General features: G+C 32.7%; 1 protein-coding gene across 2 annotated transcripts in view; it reads left to right on the forward strand.

The window, feature by feature from the left end:
- The first annotated feature begins 462 nt into the window (after nt 1-462).
- The window catches only part of LOC143054643 (uncharacterized), a 28007-nt gene continuing 8048 nt past the window's right edge, over nt 463-20421 (forward strand). For both annotated transcript variants that reach the window (XM_076227659.1, XM_076227660.1), the window contains exons 1-10: nt 463-600; nt 1999-2138; nt 2995-3142; nt 3354-3490; nt 4696-4831; nt 14792-14887; nt 15532-15668; nt 17961-18052; nt 18771-18855; nt 19172-19237. In XM_076227659.1, the coding sequence (XP_076083774.1) occupies nt 483-600; nt 1999-2138; nt 2995-3142; nt 3354-3490; nt 4696-4831; nt 14792-14887; nt 15532-15668; nt 17961-18052; nt 18771-18855; nt 19172-19237 (1155 nt within the window). In that variant the 5' untranslated portion in view covers nt 463-482. The remainder of the gene's footprint in view (nt 601-1998; nt 2139-2994; nt 3143-3353; nt 3491-4695; nt 4832-14791; nt 14888-15531; nt 15669-17960; nt 18053-18770; nt 18856-19171; nt 19238-20421) is intronic.

Consider the following 20421-nt stretch of genomic DNA (forward strand, 5'->3'; position numbering starts at 1 on the left):
CTCGTTGTTTTCCTCTTATATGGTATGTGTTTCCCTCAGTTTTATTTTGTTACCCGGATTTGTTTTATCTCAATCGACTTATGACTTTCAAACAGCGGTAAACTACTGTTGCCTTTGTCTAAAATCGACCTTATTTTCACCGTTCATTGGTTAATGATAAGTTTTTGTGTTTTTTGTCTGTTTTTCAAATTACCATAAGCAATGTCCAATGTTATGTTTATGGGATACTTGTAGTAAAACCTTTATTTTTAAGACTTCTAATATACAATCAATGGTTAGAACAGCAGGGGAGATATTCCCGTTTGTACACTCTTGTTTCTTAATATCACTATTCCAATTTTTGTCACACTACCTAAGATTTGTTTGGTCCGCTTCTAAAATACTGTTTGGCTTAAGTTATTTCAATTCCTTTTTTAATTGATATTATATTGTAATATAATATTTTGTGCATTCTATAGATGGGTAACTATTATTCCAAGAGTATGAAAGATCCTTTGATGTCAGAAAAATGTCGGAGTGCAAGAGAGAAAATAAAGGTCTCACGTGAGAAATTCTTGTTAGCTGTAAAGGAAGAATGTGACAAAAGCGATGACGATATAGGTGAGTTACATGTGTGATACAAGATGTTTAAAAGACAAATTAAAATATGAGTACTACTATACTCGTGTTACATATAGATTCTACCACTGCATCGAGTGTGGTACGATATTTATATGTATTTATGTATGTTTGTATGTATGTATGTATGTATGTATGTATGTCTGTCTGTCTGTCTGTCTGTCTGTCTGTCTGTCTGTCTGTCTGTCTGTCTGTCTGTCTGTCTGTCTGTATGTATGTATGTATGTATGTATGTATCTCTCACGTATATGTTTAATGATTACAATGATAGATCACCAGGAGCTATCACTTGTATGATAAGTAATCTTAAATGAGAAAACTAACAATCCCACAGAGCAAAGGCAAAGCTTGTTTTGAACTATAAGACTAAAGGGGTATTTGTTGAAGTTCCTAATGACGTCCTGACACAATCGAACAGGCGTACTAGAGGACAGCATTAAGTTTCGGCATATATATACAATTAAAGACTGTAATAAAATCAGGACTATGTATACCGCTGTTCAAAATTCATAAATCCATCGAGAGGAAACAAATCTGGGTTACATATTAAAATCGAGTGAACCACATCCACTTTTACAGGAAAACAACGGAACAACAGCAACACTTTAGCGCAACACCAATGCAGCATAGATAGAAACGAACTATTAGATAACAACTGCCATCATAAATATGATAAGTCTTTTTTCCCAGGCACTATTGCAGCTTGGAATGATCAGTCGGAGGCAATTTGCATGTCACCCTCCCTAGAATCTTTCAAATGTGGTATCTCCACCTTAACATTTTGGTGATCCTGTTTGGCTACTACTAATGTATTTAAGCCACTGCACATAATGTGAATATGTTTAACATTAAGCTTCAACTAATGTAATCTTAGTTATAGTTGGACTATGGCAAATATTTAATTTCATATTATAATTTTCGACCTCCTTTTTCATGTACATATCGTCAAGGTTCCGGTATATTCCACACGCCGGCACCGGAATAATTTCTGTAATCGGAAGGAGAAGAACTACTTAGCGATGAATCAATAAATACAAATTTTAAAGTCTTTGGTTAAATTATGTGATTGATCAAAGGGGGACATTCTGGGACAAGTATACTACCATGAGACGTTTGATGTTTAGACAAAAGGAAACGCTTTGCACATTGCTTACTAACCATGTTTCTTTCTTTGTTTGTATTATTTCATTTTATATTAAACTAGTTTAATTTCAACACGTGTTTTAATACAATATTTTAACCACTTTATCAAACTTTAGTTGTCGTTAATAACACAACTTTTTTGTTTTAGTTCCGGAATTTGTATGTAATGAATGAAGATATCGAACGTAATTTTTTTCAGATTACATAATGAATAACTTCAAAAGTTTCGTATTTTAGATGAGGATTACAAGTCACTCCCGCATCATGGTGACGCAGACTGTAGCGAGATTGATCCATCACAATATAATTTTCCTTTTGAAAATCTGGTACTAGAAGGAGGAGGAGTCAAGGGTATTGTTTACGGTGGACTTGGAAGGGTACAGTTATTCGTAGATTTAAAATATGATAAATAATGCAGTTACTCTTGTTAACAATAAATAGTTTAGTGCCATATTTTTACATTTTGACTTAATATGTTTGTTTGCTGTGCCTACACATTGTCAATAGAATATAATTACATACTTCTGCAATACAATTGAGAGGTTAAGCTAGCTATAAAACAGGGTTGCATCCAACATTTTCTACATAAGAAAATGTCTGTATATGTCAGAAAAATGGAAGTTGTTTTCCATTCGTCTGAGCTTTTGGTTTTGTGATTTGAAAAGTCACCTTCCATTTTGAATTTTCCTTGGATTTCTGTAACTTTCATTTTAAGTTTTGAATATTTGCTCCATTATAAATTGGCGGGATTGAACTTGATTTGTATATGATGAAGACATAATATTTTAACCAGTTTAATTGATGTCTGGAGCTGACATGCCAGTTAATGCTGAAGTCCTTTGTTAATTATGCATCATTTTCATTTTGCTTATTATTTTGTTATCTAATCTGTCATCAGACTCGGACTTCTTTTAAACTTTCACTGTGCGTATTAATGCTTGTTTGTTTATTCTACATTGGCTAGACTTATAAGGGAGGATTGACTGAAATAGAACACATTCTTGTTCATGGGTCAGCTGACGCCCGCCCCCGGGTGCTGAATTTTCTAGCAGACAATATCTTCTGTACTGGGTGGTATTTTGAGAAGGCAGGAGTCAGGAGTTGATGATAGATGTGGTCTGATTTACTGATCAATGGTTTGATAGGACGATATTTGCAGGTGTATAAAATTGACAGCTAATGCCAATTTAATGAGAGACAATTTGTACTATTGTCAATGTTTGAAATTTTTAGGTGCTTGAAGAACATGGAATTTTAAAACAGATTCACAGATTTGCTGGCGCCAGCGCAGGGTCGATCTGTGTTTCATTGTACGCTCTCGGATTCAATTCATATGATGTTGAGAAAATCATGAGAATTAACCTAGAACCAATCATTTGTGGTAAGCGTAAAGCTAAAAAAAACAGATCTTTTGGTAACAATACAAATTATATTTATAGAAAAAAAAATTGAAATATAAGGTGACGATACATTATAAATCATAAAAGACTTTAAATCATGCAGAAGAATGTTTCATTGATATGTACTTTAACGTGATGGAAATGTGTGTGTTTAAGATAACATTCATAAGGACAAATCATTGTTTGTTATAGATGCGCCCTATGGTTTCTTTAGTATGATCCCAAACATTATGTCAAAATATGGCTGGCATCCAGGAGCCAAACTTATGGATTTTTTGGGGAACATTTTCTCTATGAAGACAGGTGACCCAGATATAACATTCGCTGAGGTATAGTAAACACTATGTGTTAATTATTTGTTAAGAATAATAGATAATAGAAAAATGCAAAACTTTTGATTTTTAATAACAAAACAAAATGAAATATAAAGATTTTAATCAATCGAGGACTAGATACAATTTATACTAGTCTGATGGTAGCTCATACCCACAAAATAATTAGTTACTCTTCCGGGGCAGCTGACCCCAGTTTTTGGTGGGGTTCGTGTTGCTTAGTTTTTATAGTTATATATGCTGTGTCTTGTGCACTATTTCTTGATTGTTTGTCTTTTTCTTTTTTAGCCATGGCGTTGTCAGTTTATTTTCGATCTATGAGTTTGACTTCCCTTTGGTATCTTTCATCCCTCTTTTAATGTTGAACAAAACTACTTCCATACTTTCACAACAATGGCGCTGTTAGCATCTGCTACTGGTACAAACAGTGTATATAGAATATTTCCTGGTAGTTCGATGTTAGATATGGTGATGAGGTTTGTCCAGGTCATAGAATGACCGTTACATGTCTAGGTGACATGCAGGAAACTTGCCAGAGGGTTTCCGAATAGAAGTCTCGGGTTTGTACAGTAGTGAACCTGTGAGTTGCTCGAATGGATTTTACGCAGCCCGAAAAAAAGGGGGAAGAGTGTTGTAGACCTGGAGATATAAAGGTAGTCTAACTAGTTGAGTTAGGAAAGATCTTCTTTGGATCAATTGGTTAGATCGCTGCCTTAAGATATCGAGAATGAGGGTTCGAATCCCGCTGGTACCATCCATGGATTTTCACAACCATGTTAGATATATAAAATTGTTATGCGAAGATAATAGCAGTAGGTCACACCGCTCCTCAGATATGTGAATTCCTAAATTCATTGTGTTTTTGACGAGGATGTGTTTAGACAAAACTTTGAAAAGAATGATACATAGATATACATCTCTAAAGATATAATATTTCTTCGGAGCTCAGTGTTTTTCTGATTTTACTTTTTTGAATGCTTACAAAATTTCGTTGAAAAATTCATTAGTCTTTTAATTATGTTTTCCTCGCTCGCTTGTATATACTGTATGGTAAATTAAATAATGAGTAAAATACTTTAAATTTAACCAACTATTTCGGAATTGATTTTTTGATCTTTTTTATATAAATATAAATTTCCTTCTAGACTCCAGATACTTAAAGGTGTACAAAAAATTGGTTATGTGTTGTTTTTTTATTGTAGGTATATAAGAAATTTGGTAATGAATTGTGTATTATTATTACAAACGTCAATACTATGTCAGAAGAATATTGTCATGTAAAAACAACACCAGATATGCCTGTTAGATTGGCAGTGCGCATGTCAATGTCTATTCCAGGTAAGATTTGGTCATTTGTTTTTTAGAAGAATGGATATATAATCAATGTGAATATAAATCTATTAGGAGAAAAAAGAAGAAGAAAAAAACATGTGTTTATCATATTTATTGTATTCAGATAATATTTCTGGGATGTGTACATCTAGTTTCTTTTTCTGAGTACGAAATCATTTCGTATATATATTTATCATATCTAGTTTGCTTTAAAAAAAACAAAATTCTGTTCATTCTAGAAGTAGTTCGGCAGATCGGTGAAAAAAATGCTCAAATAATGAGGAAAGCACCAAAATTTGCATGATGGTACGTGTTGGTGTACTGAGCAATATAAGCTATGGACTAATCCCCAATATTCAATATGGCGGCCAATTTCAAGATGACCGCCACACATTCTAAAATATTTTCCAGTACTGCTCAAACCACAGTGGATTTGATGCTGGAAGCACAAAATTCAACAGATTTTAATGAGTTGGTGTACTTAGCAAGATTTTGTTTTGATCCATCTTTTAAATTTGAAATGACGGCTATTTCAAAATGGCCGCCTTGAAAAAATGCAAATATTCATCATTGAGAGTGAACTGAATTTAATCATTTCATTAAAGTATAGTGTCATTTAGTCTCTGTTCCAGTTCTGTCCTTTAGGTTTTCCCTGGTGGGTCATTTCATATACAAAGTAATAGCTTTTATAAAAATCTGCAGTAGTAGCTTTCATTAAAAGCTGAAATATGTTTTGTCTTAGGTCACACATCAAAGCTTTGATTTGAGATTTAGCTGCCTTGAGATATTAATCAATGCCTATCTTTTTACTTGGTGTGCAATACTTTGCAAATATTATACTGTGATTTGAGAATTGTATAACCACAAGTCAGTGAAATGGCAGGAAATGAGGACAAAAAGGACAAGACTATTGAATTGGCAGAAACTGAATCACTTGGGGATATGGAGTTACGACAACTCTATTCAACAAGTGTACCAAGAATTTTTAGCAGATAGGAAATATAATGCCCAAAGAACAGCTGAGATTGACCGCAATATAAAACAGAGCAAAGCGTGAATTGATAGAATATATTTTGGTCTCATAACGATGCAAGTTGAACAGAAAGATGCAATAAATATTAATAATGAACAGATTGGAGCAATATATCAGCAACTTCAGAAGTCTGAACAGAGGGTAGACAACAAGGCTAGTGGTAAGCGCTTGGCGGAATTGACGGTCAGACCAAAGAGAAGTTCAAAGCTCTGGTGAGACGGATGGACCTCTGATAGCATCTGAGGAAGGAGACACAGTTCAATTTAAAAGTGCGTTTGAACAGCAGGGTACTTTCCAGCTGTACAACGCAAGTACACCAAAAGTACACGACAAACTCTCTGTTTTAGGTCTTTCCCTATTAATTCACATGAACCATCAACCGCACCAACTCTGTTGAATGCAAATTTGGTGTCTTCACTTAAAGTCGGAAGTCCTATGGCAGGGCCATTTGCCCTGTTGAGACAGTTAAAATTTTTCAACAACATCCTCCATTTAAGATCAGGAACCTTTAGTACTGATACAGGATACCAGCAAATAGCGTATGTGTCTTCTTACGGACACTTACAACCTACTATAAATCAATCATATTTGGTTCAGAGCAGCACACCATTACAGAAACAATTGGCTGCAAATAGATCTATCAAGTTTATTCATTGCTGACTGCAGTATCATCCCTGTGAGTTTATTCCATATCCTCCTCCTCCCACATGTATAACTCAATTAGGACAACATCACCAGCTCCTAGAGCTCTAACATGCTTGCCACAACAGCAAGCTGACTCCACTGTTTGATCAAGGAAAGGGCAAAGGAAACCAAGAGAGGGGCATCAGCTCTTTTTCAGACTCCTCTGTGGAGAGAGAATATACACGATGGCAAGAACATTCTGGTACAAAGAACCGGAGCCGAAGCCCACACCTCCCAAAATGCAAATATTCACTGGAAGAGGATCAATGACAGTGATGACTTGGGAGGCGTGCATTTACCAATTTGAACGGACTGCCAGTAGACGTCAATTGGAAAACAGGAAACAGGTGTGTAGTCTGTTAGATTGCCTTGCTGATGTTGCCTTGGAGTACTCTCGCAAGGTAAACACAAATTATGATTCCAATGCCTTAAGACAAGCAGCGCTTCAGTAAGAAAGACAGTCATACCAGATTGGAATCGAAGCATTCCTCCTAAAGATAACAATTCTGCAAGGCATGTAATAGAGAGGAACCAAGAAACGATCAAAAAGGCGTTTAAACAATTGAAAACCTCAATATCCAACCATATGGCTATATATGGACCACATAGTGCCAATTTTCCCAATCAACAAGTCTACTTTGCTTATGGCGCAGTCTCACCGACCGATAAAGGGAATATGAGCAGTCCTTTGGAAAATAAGGTCCGTAACCGCACTCAAATTGTCACATATCTAGCTGGTGTTATGCTTTCTACTAATCAGCGTAACCATGGATTGGCCGATCAATGTAACCTTGGGCCTTTTGATCAATAAAATCGTTGAGATTACCAGATCAATGGAAGATCAACTGATAGATATACCTGGAAGATTCTCATAGCAATATAATCGCAGTAGATCGCCAGATAAAAAAATCAAGTGCAACACCCCAACGTTAACCTTCACCAGGATACAGAGCAAATCAAAGTAGAACCCCAACAACGGAATCCTTAAACAACAACAGGTCGGACCAGTAGGTCAACATCCGACTCCACAATCTATTTGTCATGAAACATCACCTCATGACAAAACCGAACAGAGGCCCACGTCCTCCACAGATATTGTCATAAAGACTAACCATTAATCAGTACGAGATATTATATATGACCAGAATGTGAGCATAAATGTGGACACGGTTGCAATGATAACATTAGTGAATGAGACATTATTTCCAGTAGACATTAAAGATTCGGACACTGTAACGATACGGGGTTTGGTTGAACAGCTGGTTATTGGGAAGATTTTAAAAAAACAACCTCTCTCGACATTGAATGAGTTAACATACAATGGGATGTATGCAAAGCGCCCTTAACAGAAAATGTTATACTTGGGATAGATATGTTGGACGCACTGGGCGCAGTGCTGAGTATTTCCATATTTACCATCAACAACAAAGTGATAAATGGTCATGTGAACAGTGGAGGTGAGATTTCAACTCAGCAAGTTTGCATAAAACAAACAATTACAATTCCGCCAAATTCTGAAAAGACTATTACCATTAAAACTAATAAAAATGCTGACGAGGAGTACATTTAATAACCATGCCCGGTGACTAGTTCAAAACGGAAATAGTTGTATCTTAACAATTTTAAATGATGGCAATCGGCACATCCGCCTGAAGAAAGCTACACCTATATTGGTTACATAGAACAATTTGACGATATAGTGGAAACGACAGACGAAACCTGATAAGTGACGTGATACGTGGCATTGACGAGACAATAGACAAGGTGCCATCGGCACTGCCTCTATGTTCAGACAAGTTACCTAGTTTGACACCACATTTAATCGACCTATATCAATGTTCAATCGACTCCTTTCAACCTATTTCATTCCAACCTTTAACTGAAAGCGATGAAAGAACAATTACAATAGCATCTTGCATATTGATAAACAATTTGATTTTCACTATTTGTTTTTGTATATGCAACCATATTTGCAAATGTATGATTTTTAGAAATAACCAAACTACTTTATGTATATTTAAACATTAATTGACAATTAATTCAAGAACATGAAGACCACTTTTAAGGATCATTACTTTTATTTCCAAAATTATCTAAAATACCTTGCGGACAATCTTGATATTTATAGCGTTTTTCCACCAACTTGAAAATGGCAGCCATATTGAATTTTTCTAGTGGGTCCATAGCTAAAATCAAAGGGTATACTACCAAGACCTACCGTGCAAAGTTTCATGCTTTCCTCATTAAGTGAGCAATTCTGCTCTATATCTTCACCAATTGGCCGGACTAAAGAAACACAATATAAGTGTGCGTCTGCTCTGTTAGTAAATATAAAAATAAAAGATGTGGTTTGAATGCCAATGACACAACTCTTCACGAGAGACCAAATGACACAGAAAATACAAACTATAGATAACCTTTTCGACTTCAACAATGAGCAAAGCATGTTTCCTTATCGATCCATTTTAGTATCGGATTTGACGAATAACCACATATGATTTAATTCGTTCGTTAACTTTTATAATTTATTATGATTTTCTTCTTCAATTTGCAGCTATTTACATCAATTCATCTTGCAGCACAAATATTATGTGAAATAAATAAACGTAATAAAGTAAAACATTTTGAAGCAATGAAAGTGCATCAAAAAATATATACATACATATGATATAACAGTTTACATACACATTCAAATATACATATACACATAATTAGACAATATACGTATAGTGTCTTGAAATATGAAATTTATTTGTATGAGGCTTAGAAACGGGGGAAATGCGAGGTTCTACCGATCATTTCCACTATTTCGTGCCGAATACAAATAAATTTCATATTTCAAGACACTATACGTATATTGTTTTTATACTGAAATCGATAAAAAAAAAATTTTTAAAAATTAAAAAAAATCTGTAACAAATATTGATAAAAAAAAGTGCTTGGAATTTCCCATTTGGGGTAACATTTTGGGATATTTCCCTATGACCGTAGTCCAGACGGTAAGACATTGACATCTTATTGAATTAAACAGGTAAAATGAACTTAATTAATAACATTTAATAAACATGGTACATAAATTACCAATTTGAAGACAAAACAAGTTTAAATTCATAAATGTTTGACCATTGTTACTACACGTTGTCATGGTTGTGATGTGACGTTGTTGATGAAATACAGTAGTTCCTGTAAGTAGGCGGGGCTTAAAGGTTAGTTGAGGTCATTGACGTATAAAGCTTACGTTTTTACGTATAGCTTTATCTGTATAGTAAAATAGCTGATTGCAGTATAAAATATATTATGTACATGTATATGGATGTACAAATTTATGTTAAAATCAGTAACCTTACCTTAGCTTTATCTTTATCTTTATTCTCACAAACCAAATTACAAAGGTATAGAGATAATTATACATATTTCAAAATTACATAAATAAATAATGTACGAACGTAGATAGAGGCATTCACAATTGTTCACCCAGAAAAATTCAATTTGTTATTGATCTCCTTAATAAGTTTACATAGTTCGTTCAGTTCTGAACATTTTTTTGAATTCATTAAGTCATAAAACTTCAATGTATTTGGGCTATTTCTATAGTAAAATGCAATACATTGTTTTCTACAGTTATCAAAAGCTGAACAATTAAAAATGTAATGGTATTCATCACCAATGGCATCTGAATTACATAATACACATTTTCTGTTTTCTCTTTCTATTTTTTGCCATCTTCCAGTTTCTATTGGAAATTTCATGTTCAAAGTTCGAAATTTAAAAAATAAGGATATTTGCCTATCATCCAAAATATTAAAATATTTTTCAAACTCCAAAGTATCTTTAAATAAACGATAATTTAATGCTTTTGGTGATTCCTGTAGGCTTGCTAGCCATTTTTGTTTGAATTGATCTATTAAATTCTGTTTGATGGTTACATGTAGCCATGTTTTATTAACAAAAAAGATATTGTCCCATACATATGACAAGCCACACGTGTCTAAAATTGACTTGACTTGTTTTAACCATAAAATATTTGTGCCATATTTGGCATTTGCTAAGTTATACAAAATAAAAGGTAATTTGTCAGGTTTTCCGGTTACCAACTTGAACCAATAATTTATCATTCGTAACTTAATTGAAATATCAAATGGATATCTTCCCAATTCACCATAAATCATAAAATCAGGAGTAGACTTTTTTACTCGAAGTAATATTTTACAAAATTTAATATGAACCCTCTCGATTATTGAATTATTTCCAAAACCCCAAACTTCGCACCCATACAGAAGTATTGGTTTAACAATTTTATCAAATAAATCAAGTTGGCATTCAATTGACAGATTATGTACTCTACCTTTTCGAATAATATCGTACATAGCATGTGTTGCTTTTTCACATTGCTTTTTTTTAGCTCTTGAAAAATTTCCTGATCTAGACAGTAATACACCAAGATAAGTAAATTCACTCACAATATCTAGTATTATATTATTATACTTAAAAACAATATTCTGCGGTAGTCTACCTTGTGAAAAAATTACAATCTTACTTTTTTCCACATTTACTCTTAGTTTCCATAACTCACAATATTCATATAAGGAGTCCAGTTGTCTCTGTAAATCTATCTGAGATTCTGCCATTAAGACAGTATCGTCAGCATATAAAATGACAAACAATTTTAAGTAAACATTTAACTCTATTTCTAACTCATCAGAGATAGTACACAAGCCTTCTATATTATTATTCTGTAAAAACAATTCCAGATCGTTAAGATAAATGGAAAAAAGCAAAGGAGAGAGATTCTCTCCCTGTCTAACACCAATGGAACAAGGGAAAAATTCAGAAAAATCTGATCCAAAATGAATACGTGATTTGATATTATTGTACATGTTGACAATAACGTTATACATTTTCCCGTTAATCGAATGTTTAATAAGTTTTGACCAAAGACCAGACCGCCAAACAGTATCGAAAGCTTTTGCAAAGTCAACGAAAGCACAATATAATTTCTTCTTTTTCCTCTTTAGCAACTCAAATAAGATGTGAATAGCAAATATATTGTCTACTGTGGAATAACCTTTTCTGAAGCCAGCCTGGTTTTCATTTAATAATAAATAATCCTCTAAGAAAGAACTCAATCTAAGATTTAAAACAGATGTGAAAAGTTTTCCCAGGCAGCTGAGTATAGTAATTGGTCTATAATTTTGGGGATCAGATTGGTCACCCTTGTTTTTATAAAAAGGTATAATATTTCCCATAAGCCATATTTCAGGCAAAGTACCAGAATCAAAAATCATATTAAAAAGTTTCACATAAACGGGTATAAAAATGTGTGATGTGCTTTTAATAAATTCGTTGATTATTAAATCATCGCCACTAGCCTTTCCGTTTTTCAAGTCTCGTATACACTTAATAATCTCATCTGCGGTAATTTCTGAATTCAAAACTTCATTTACACCTTGAATGTCATTCGGCTCAGTTGTGACGTCATTTGTATTCTCGGCGTTATTTAAATTTTTGAAAAAATCAAACAGTACATCTAATGCTATATTAGGTTTTTTTCTTTTCCCTCCCCTATTTAAAATTTTCCAATATTCCTTCGGATTTTTTGTCCTCAGGTTTTTCATATGTTTTTGAAATTTTTTTCTATATTCCCTCATCGATTTATCCATCTGGCGTTTATATTCCCGTTCTTTCTTTTTCATTTCTTCCCTTTTTACTTCTGATCTATTACTGTTATAATTTCTCTTTGCTCCCCTGTAAATCTTTCTCTTATTCCAACATTGCTTATCAAACCATGGTTTGTTCCCCTTTTTGCCCATTTTTTTTCCTGTACGATTTCCTTGGCTAGCATTATATGTACCTAGAACATTTTCTGCAGCATCCAATAATATGCTGTTAATTTTTTCGACCACTTCGTTAATTTTGCCTTGAGATAAATGGTTACTGTCAACTGATTCTAATTCGGCAACCAAATCTGAAATTTTGTCCTTGTCGATAAATTCTACGAAATCATTCTTTTTCTCAACATCCCATTTTTGTACCCGTTTTACTTCTCTTGCATTTTCCACGCTGTTCTCAGCAATATGCACATCTTCCTCAATACCATCTTCAAAATTTAAAGATAATATTAACGGAGAGTGGACATCTGAGAAAAGCTTGGAAAAGTCTTGAACATACATATTTACAACGAAACATAGAAAATCATAAGTACAAATAAAATAATCAACAACACTGGCCTGACGGCAAGTAAATTTGCCTTCTTTGTCACCATTAACTCTACCATTTAGTATAATTATATTATTGTTTTTACACATTTCTAACAACATGTTACCATAAGCGTTTTTACTTGTATCCATACTACATCTAACTTTAGACATATCATATAATTCTAGATTGTTTAAAATATCTACATTATCAGTATCAACAATATCATGCTGACTATGAACCATTTCAATATATTCTACATCTCGACTAGTTCTACTATTAAAATCACCATTTAAAAGTATATACTTGTACTCTACAGAAAATTTCAAAAATTCTTGTTCTAATTCATTAAAAGCATCAGGAACCTTATATACAGAATTTTCTGGAGGGATATAAATATTTCCTATCATGACATCTTGGTCAGTTTTAAGTAAATCGGAAGAAATTTTCCACCAATATACTAAACTACTGAAATTTTCAACTGGCTTTACAAAATTTTCCAAGTGTGACTTATAGCCGAAAGCTATTCCCCCCGATTTAACCCTTGCTATATTTTTTCTATTTTTCAGATGAAAAGTAAATCCTGGAATATCTATCTTATCTAGATCATCTGTTTTAGTTTCAACAAGAGAAATAAAATCAAATTTCTGAACCATATCTATAAATTCTGGATAATGCATACGTTTAATAACACCACAACAATTTAAAGTTAACATATTAATTTTACAGTTACTCGTTCTAGTTAAACATTGTTCACTGTCATGTAAATTTGTCATACCATTACACTTGTTCTTTTCTGGGGCTCCCTATGAGTGATCTGTTGAATTTCGCGATTCCCTTCGTCGTCTCTTACGTGACTGATAGTCTTCAGGCGTATTTAATAATTCTCTCCGATTGTTAGGCGGTGGAGAATTTAAAGTCTGGTGGTTGTAAATTACTCCGTCTACATAAAGTATGTCTCTAACAAGTCTCACACGATGTCCGTCAGCTTTCATCTCTTTCATAACAGGATAGAGACTTTTTCTGGCTTGCTCGATGGCTTCTGGAAACTGTTTATTCACACCGTATTGTTTTCCCTTTAGTCTATATGTGTTTGACATAACCATTGCCAGATCATTGTGGTAAATAAACCTTGCGACGATAGGTCTAGGTCGTCCGCGTTTTCCAGGTTGGGCTCCGGTACCGAACCTATGTACGTTCCCTAATTCAAGCTTGTGGTATATGTGCAGCTCGTCTTTAATAAAACCGCGAATCAAGTTTTCTGTGTTTTCGTTCTCTGGTTCTCTGAGGCCTGTGAAAATGAGATTGTTTTTCATTGAGCGACATTGTAAATCAATTATGGTATCTTTAAGCTCATCATTCTCTTCCTTAACCTCGTTGATCGAAACCTTTATTTCCTGCTTTAATTCGTGTGACATGTCCTCAAAATCATTTACCGCCTTGCTCATCGCTGTTCTTATTCCGCTCACTTCTTTTACATTACTCTCATGCTTGGCTCTAAAATCGTCGATGAAATCGCTAAGTCCTTGCATGTTTCTATTTGTCTCACTGTTATCTTTCTTCATTTGCTTCATGTCCCTATCAATATTAACGTTTTTGTTCTTTATAGAAGCAATATCAGATTCGGTTGTAGCACTCTTGCTTTTTAGCTTATTTACATCAGATTCCACGTTGCTTACTTTCGTTTTTAGCTCACCAAAGTTATGTACCATTGTTGTTAGAGTTCTGTTTATCTGTGTAACTTGTAGCATCCCTTTTTCAATTGTGGTTAATCTTTCGTTCATTCCAACCATAAGCTGATACACGTTTAGGGATTCCAGTACAAATTTAATTCTTTCGAACTCAATTTTTTTTTTAAGAAAAATGTTTTTTCTCAAATCAAGATTCCTTTTATATTATTTAAATTGATGTAATTTTTCGGTAAATTTTCTTGATATTGTCAAACACAGATATTTATGATTAATTAAAAAAATCTTAAAATAAATTAAATGTGCACAAACAAATTATAATAATTGAATAACAATATGTCAACTGTCAACTTCGATTTGTTTCAGGTTTGTTTCAAAGTGTTCAAGGTACAATGTATAGCAACACAAATACTTACGTAGATGGAGGAATTATTTGTAACTATCCTATCCATTGTTTTGACGGTAAATGTAAAATTTAAATAACAAAAATACATAACTCCAAGGAAAATTAATAAAAAAAAATGCCCTTTAAAAAATGGCAAAACCAAAAGCTTAAACACATCTAACGAACAAAAACAATCATATTTCTTACTTGGTTCAGGTATTTACTTAAAATATATAAAATGTTATTTTAACCTTGTTTTATAGCTACATAAACCTCGCAGTTGTATGATAGTCGCACATAGTGACAACAATGTGTGAGCAAATGTATCTTTTATTGATCATTTTGAAACTAATATTCTATGCTGAAAACAATATTTTTTTAAATAAGTTTTATTTCCAATACTTTTTAAATATTTCGTGAACTGAAGTTATAACACTAATCAAAGTCTCAATATCTTGTACGCCATTTGTTTTCAAATGTCGGATCAGTGATGTTCGATACAGTAGAAGATTATATTTAATGAGGACCAAACATTACGAAAGGATTTTGACTATTATCATGATACTACCTGAATTTAACACAAAGGAATATATCAAACTAAAGCTGAAATTGTACAGTAAAATATCCTCAATTGAAGGACTAACCATTCATCGTGGCTATCAAACAATAGAAACAAATTTACGGAATATCAATTGAGATAATTTTTATGTCTTTTTTCTAAGATGGTGGCTTTCGATGGATCCAAAAGATAGTTTCTTAAGAAAAATTCAGCCAATCCGTGATATAGCATCTCTGATGGATAGAAAAAACAGGTTTCAAAGTGGAACAGAATCCACAAAAACTCTTGGAAGTATTATTGTAAGTGGATTCTACTGCACACTAGTATTATAAAAAAGACGAAAATCTAGTCATCTAAGATAAAACAGCAAGCCCAGAGAAAATACAAAAAGAAGGAAGAATAACAAATCCAAAATAGGCTCTAAATAGGTTTAGATTCACACCGTTAACTGTTGTTAAAAATTGTGATGAGTAACAGGCAGACATAATACTGTTATAATATATAATGTCGCTGGTTTCACCTTACAGAATAAACAAAAGGACATTACTTCTAAGGTTTGGCCTACGAACATTAAGGATTTAAAACTTTTTCTAAATTTGCACATAGTTATTGGAAATGCGTTAAATAAAAAAAAGTCAACGAATTTCATGAGATTGTTTAATCTATGACATCTTAATAATATCATAATAATTATCAGTTTCATGAAAACAAAGAAAACTGTAAAGGTAAAGAAAACAACGTACTTAGGCAAGAAACAATACAATAATTTTAGAGAATCTTACGTTTATCTATTGAAAATCTCACCAAATATAAAATTGTTTGGGGAGTGCTCACATGTTCTTTCAATTTGATATAGATGTATACCTAAAAGTTGAAGTGAAACAAGGAGAATCAAAATAAATAACAAAATATACAAATTTTGTTATGGCTTGCTGGCATGGTAGCTGTTTAAATGTGAAATTTGTTTCATTTCCTGAACATCTTGTACCTTAGTGTAGTTAGGAAAACTATAAGAATATGTAAAGATACGTTTCAATTTGCATTAATAGTTGGAAAAAAAGTAGGTACATGTTACTAATCTAACTCCTCATAGAGGACTGAATGTGTCAGTTAAAAATAAAATAAAGTAAAAGTATTGTTGTCTTGGATAAATCAACACCATGGAATATAGAAATAACCCTGGAGAAAAAAGGTAAAACATTGAACTTAGAAATTTAAAATAAATTGAACAACAATCCCTTAAGAAAAAAAAATAGTTTACTTTTGAACACAGGAAGAGTGAGCATGTTTCTGCTCTATTATTGACATAAGTTGTACTGTTCATGACAGTTTTTGGTGTTCGGGTTCTCGTTGCTTAGTCTTTTGTTTTCTATGTTGTGTCTTGTGTGCTATTATCTGTCTGTTTGTCTTTTTCTTTTTAAGCCATGACGTTGTCAGTTTATTTTCATTTTTGACTGTCCTTTTGGTATCTTTCGCACCTCTGTTGTAATAATCCGATGGTATGACGCAGTCAGTCATGTTATAATCGTACGAAAAATATTAACTATCCTTAACCGTTTGTGACTTAGATATTTCGAGACAGGCATTGCCAAGTACAATATGATGAACTCCATAAATTAAAAAAAAATGACATGAACTAAATATAAACGTTAACGTCACTGCTTACTAGGCCTGGGGTCATTACATTGCAATGTAGTGCATTACTTATAATTACTTTGTGATTCTTCCATTACAATTACAATTACATTTTATCTCACATGTAATGTAATGCCAGTGAAGTGCATTACATTACACTTTACATTTTCAATATAAAAACTAAAAACTTTTTTTTAATTTCTAGGGCTTCTCTGTGTTTTTTCTGAAAAATAAATAAAGTATCATATAATTTTGTTTCTAACATTGATCAGTTAATCATTTAGACATCGTAAATGGATTTCAAAGGGATATAATAAATATGTCATTAAAGAAGTATCTTGTTAAATGGCTAAGGGCTCTGTGAAGACAAATATAAGTTGAAAAGATTTGATTGCAATAAAAACATTTTGATATTTATTAGGTGAAATAACAACACAGACAGGACCCAAACCACAGTTTGGTGTAAAAATGTTCATTGACCTATTCAATCTTTCATTGAAATACATGTAAAGTGGGTATCGAATCATTAAAAAAATGGCCATTCATCTACATAGTTTTGTTTTAAAAAATTTTAAAAGATGTTTCATGGACCACCAAGTACCAAAATATTCCGAATATCATTTTATACAAATATTCAGAAACCAAGATCAAAACTTGATCAAAACTTGATAGACCCCAGGCCTGCTGCCTACTGAATGACCGTAGGATTTGGGGATTGAAGACGCAGTTGAATGTATGAAGTTTTCAATGTGACCCTAATAATAAGTCAAACAAACTATTGTTTTAATTTGATTAAATTTCATCGCAGTGCTTGTTTGAAAATGAACTAATGAAAAGGTATCAGAAACGTATTGATCTTGAGAATTTTTTCATATGATAAGTAACAAACTGATGTATTTTTGCTAGGTGAGAAAACGTACATTACTATGAGCCTCTAGATAAATGTTTTCTTTCAGTTTTCTTTTGACGAACCAGAATATCAAAAGGATTTGATATTGAAGAAATCTGGCGTTCCAATGGGAAAGTTACCAAACACGAAATTAGCAAAGTAAAGTAAATCATTTGTACATAATGTTAAGAACGTGACAGAAGTTTACCGGTATTAAATAAGATGCACGATTAAACATATAATATTATTTTCTAACGTTACATTAAATTAATGACTTGACTCTAATTTATTTTTAAATAGATATAAGAAGATTTGGTACGTTTGTCAATGAGACAACTCTCCATCCAAGTCACAATTTATTAAAATAAACCATTATAGGTCAAAGTACGGTCTTTAACACGGTGCTTTGGCTGACAACGAACAGCAAACTATAAAGGGCCCAAAAATGATAAGTGTAAAACCATTCAAACGGGAAAAACAACGGTCTAATCTATATGAGAAACGAGAAACGAGAAACAATTATGAAACACATCAACAAACGAAAACTACTGAACATTTATACCATACTTTTATACATGTATAGCGAAATTATCATTTTTTTATGTCCTTTTTGTCATATAAATCTTCAATTAATTCGGATCGTATACATCTATGTCGTTTAAATATTCGGCTTTGGACGTTTCTGATGACGATAAATCCAGAAAAGCGTTCGCACGCATGAAATTTAGTAAGAGTTGTTTTCATTTTCTAAAAAAAATACACATTTTTTCAAATATCATCTTGACTAATTGAGAAGTTTGTGCTTACACCCAAAAGTGTAAACTTAGAAGACCTTGAAATGAAATTGATATATTGATAGGAACCTTGTTCCTTGTAGACATTGGGCAAAAACTGAACAAGGACAGAGTAAGATAAATAAGGTATATACAGACGTATGTGAAGCTGCGATTGAGTTCCTCGCTGTAAGTTTTCCTTAAAATCTTATCATTTGTACAGAAGCTGGAGTATTATTATCATAAGCAGGTATCATTTAAAAATGAAAAGGAAAGCAAAGAAAAAAGAAAAAAGAAAAATTAATTATTAGGATATACTACTTAAATGATATTGATTTAAGACTTCTTTCATTCTTCTTTCATACTTTCCGTTTTGTTAATTAGTATCTTATCACCTTTAATTATAAAAAAAAAACGTTGCATTTATATTTACATCACATGTGACCTTTACCTATGACATTTAGCAATTCATTGCTAAAGTCAGAATTTTCATGATCTTTTGTAGGTTTTAGAAGGACGCTTTTCAGATGGCGTCATTTTAAAAGAAGACTTTGAAAAAGCTTTTTCTGAAGTAAGATACAAAAACAAAAATTATAAGTTGTAGCATGATTGCCTGTGAGACAAGAAGCTACCGAGACCAAACTGTGTAGTTGTTAGCAAGTAAAGTCGCGTTTGATGAAGCTTTTAGTTGTATATACCCATCAATGTCGACTTGCTATTGTTGGATATCACTCATTAGTCATTTCGAAGACTTATTAAATAGAAATGTGGATGAAACTGTTATAACCCAACATAGTGAAATATTTTACTTTATAAACATGAAAATCCGTAAAGACCCGTAAAAATTCTATTTGATTGATAAATTCAACAAATTTTACCGTTAACTTGGTTATATTTCTTCAATGAATAATCAATAATTCCTTAAAATACTGCTGTAATATTCACAAAGGAACTTGAATTAAATATATGAAATAAACACAGCAATAACTGATCTTTCCTTGATTAACAAATTCAGTTTTATACAAAAAGTCTAAACAAATATGTACGACATAAGGGTTGATTCTACATTTCTTTTTTGAATGTTCGTTTTGGACGGTGATGTTCCTGTGGCAACATCTCCCGGTGTCTATATATTCCAACGTGTTCGCCATGGACGTGTATGTAGTGACGCTAAGGATGTCACCATAGATACAAAGATTTAGTTTCCGAGTTTTACTGTTTTTGTAAAAAAAAAACCAGGAAATTTTAATAACACAAAATCCATATTTTCGCACTAGTACTAGTTTATCTGAATATCATTTTATCGGTAAAAATATTGTTCAGTTATCAATAAATTAAAGCGTAACTAGATATTATTGTTATACACATATGGACATTCTATGTCATATAATCTATCTATATATATAAGAAGAACTGATATAAGGGCCAATGAGACAACTCTCCATCCAAGTAAAAAAAAAATGTGAACCATTATAGGTCAAACTACGGTCTGCAACACGGAGCCTTGGCCCACACTTAACATCAAGCTATAAAGGGCCCCAAAAATTACTAATGTAAAACCATTCAAATGTGAAAACCAACTGTCTTATTTATATAGAAAAAAACGAGAAACACTTATGAACCACATCAACAAACGACAACAACTGAAAATCAGATTACTGACTTAGGATAGATGCAAACAATTGCAGCGGGTTAAACGTTTTAATGGTACCAAACCTTCCCCTAATTTGAAACAATAGTGAAACATCACAACAT

This window comes from Mytilus galloprovincialis, chromosome 12, assembly GCF_965363235.1.
Source record: "Mytilus galloprovincialis chromosome 12, xbMytGall1.hap1.1, whole genome shotgun sequence".
NCBI lineage: Eukaryota > Metazoa > Mollusca > Bivalvia > Mytilida > Mytilidae > Mytilus > Mytilus galloprovincialis.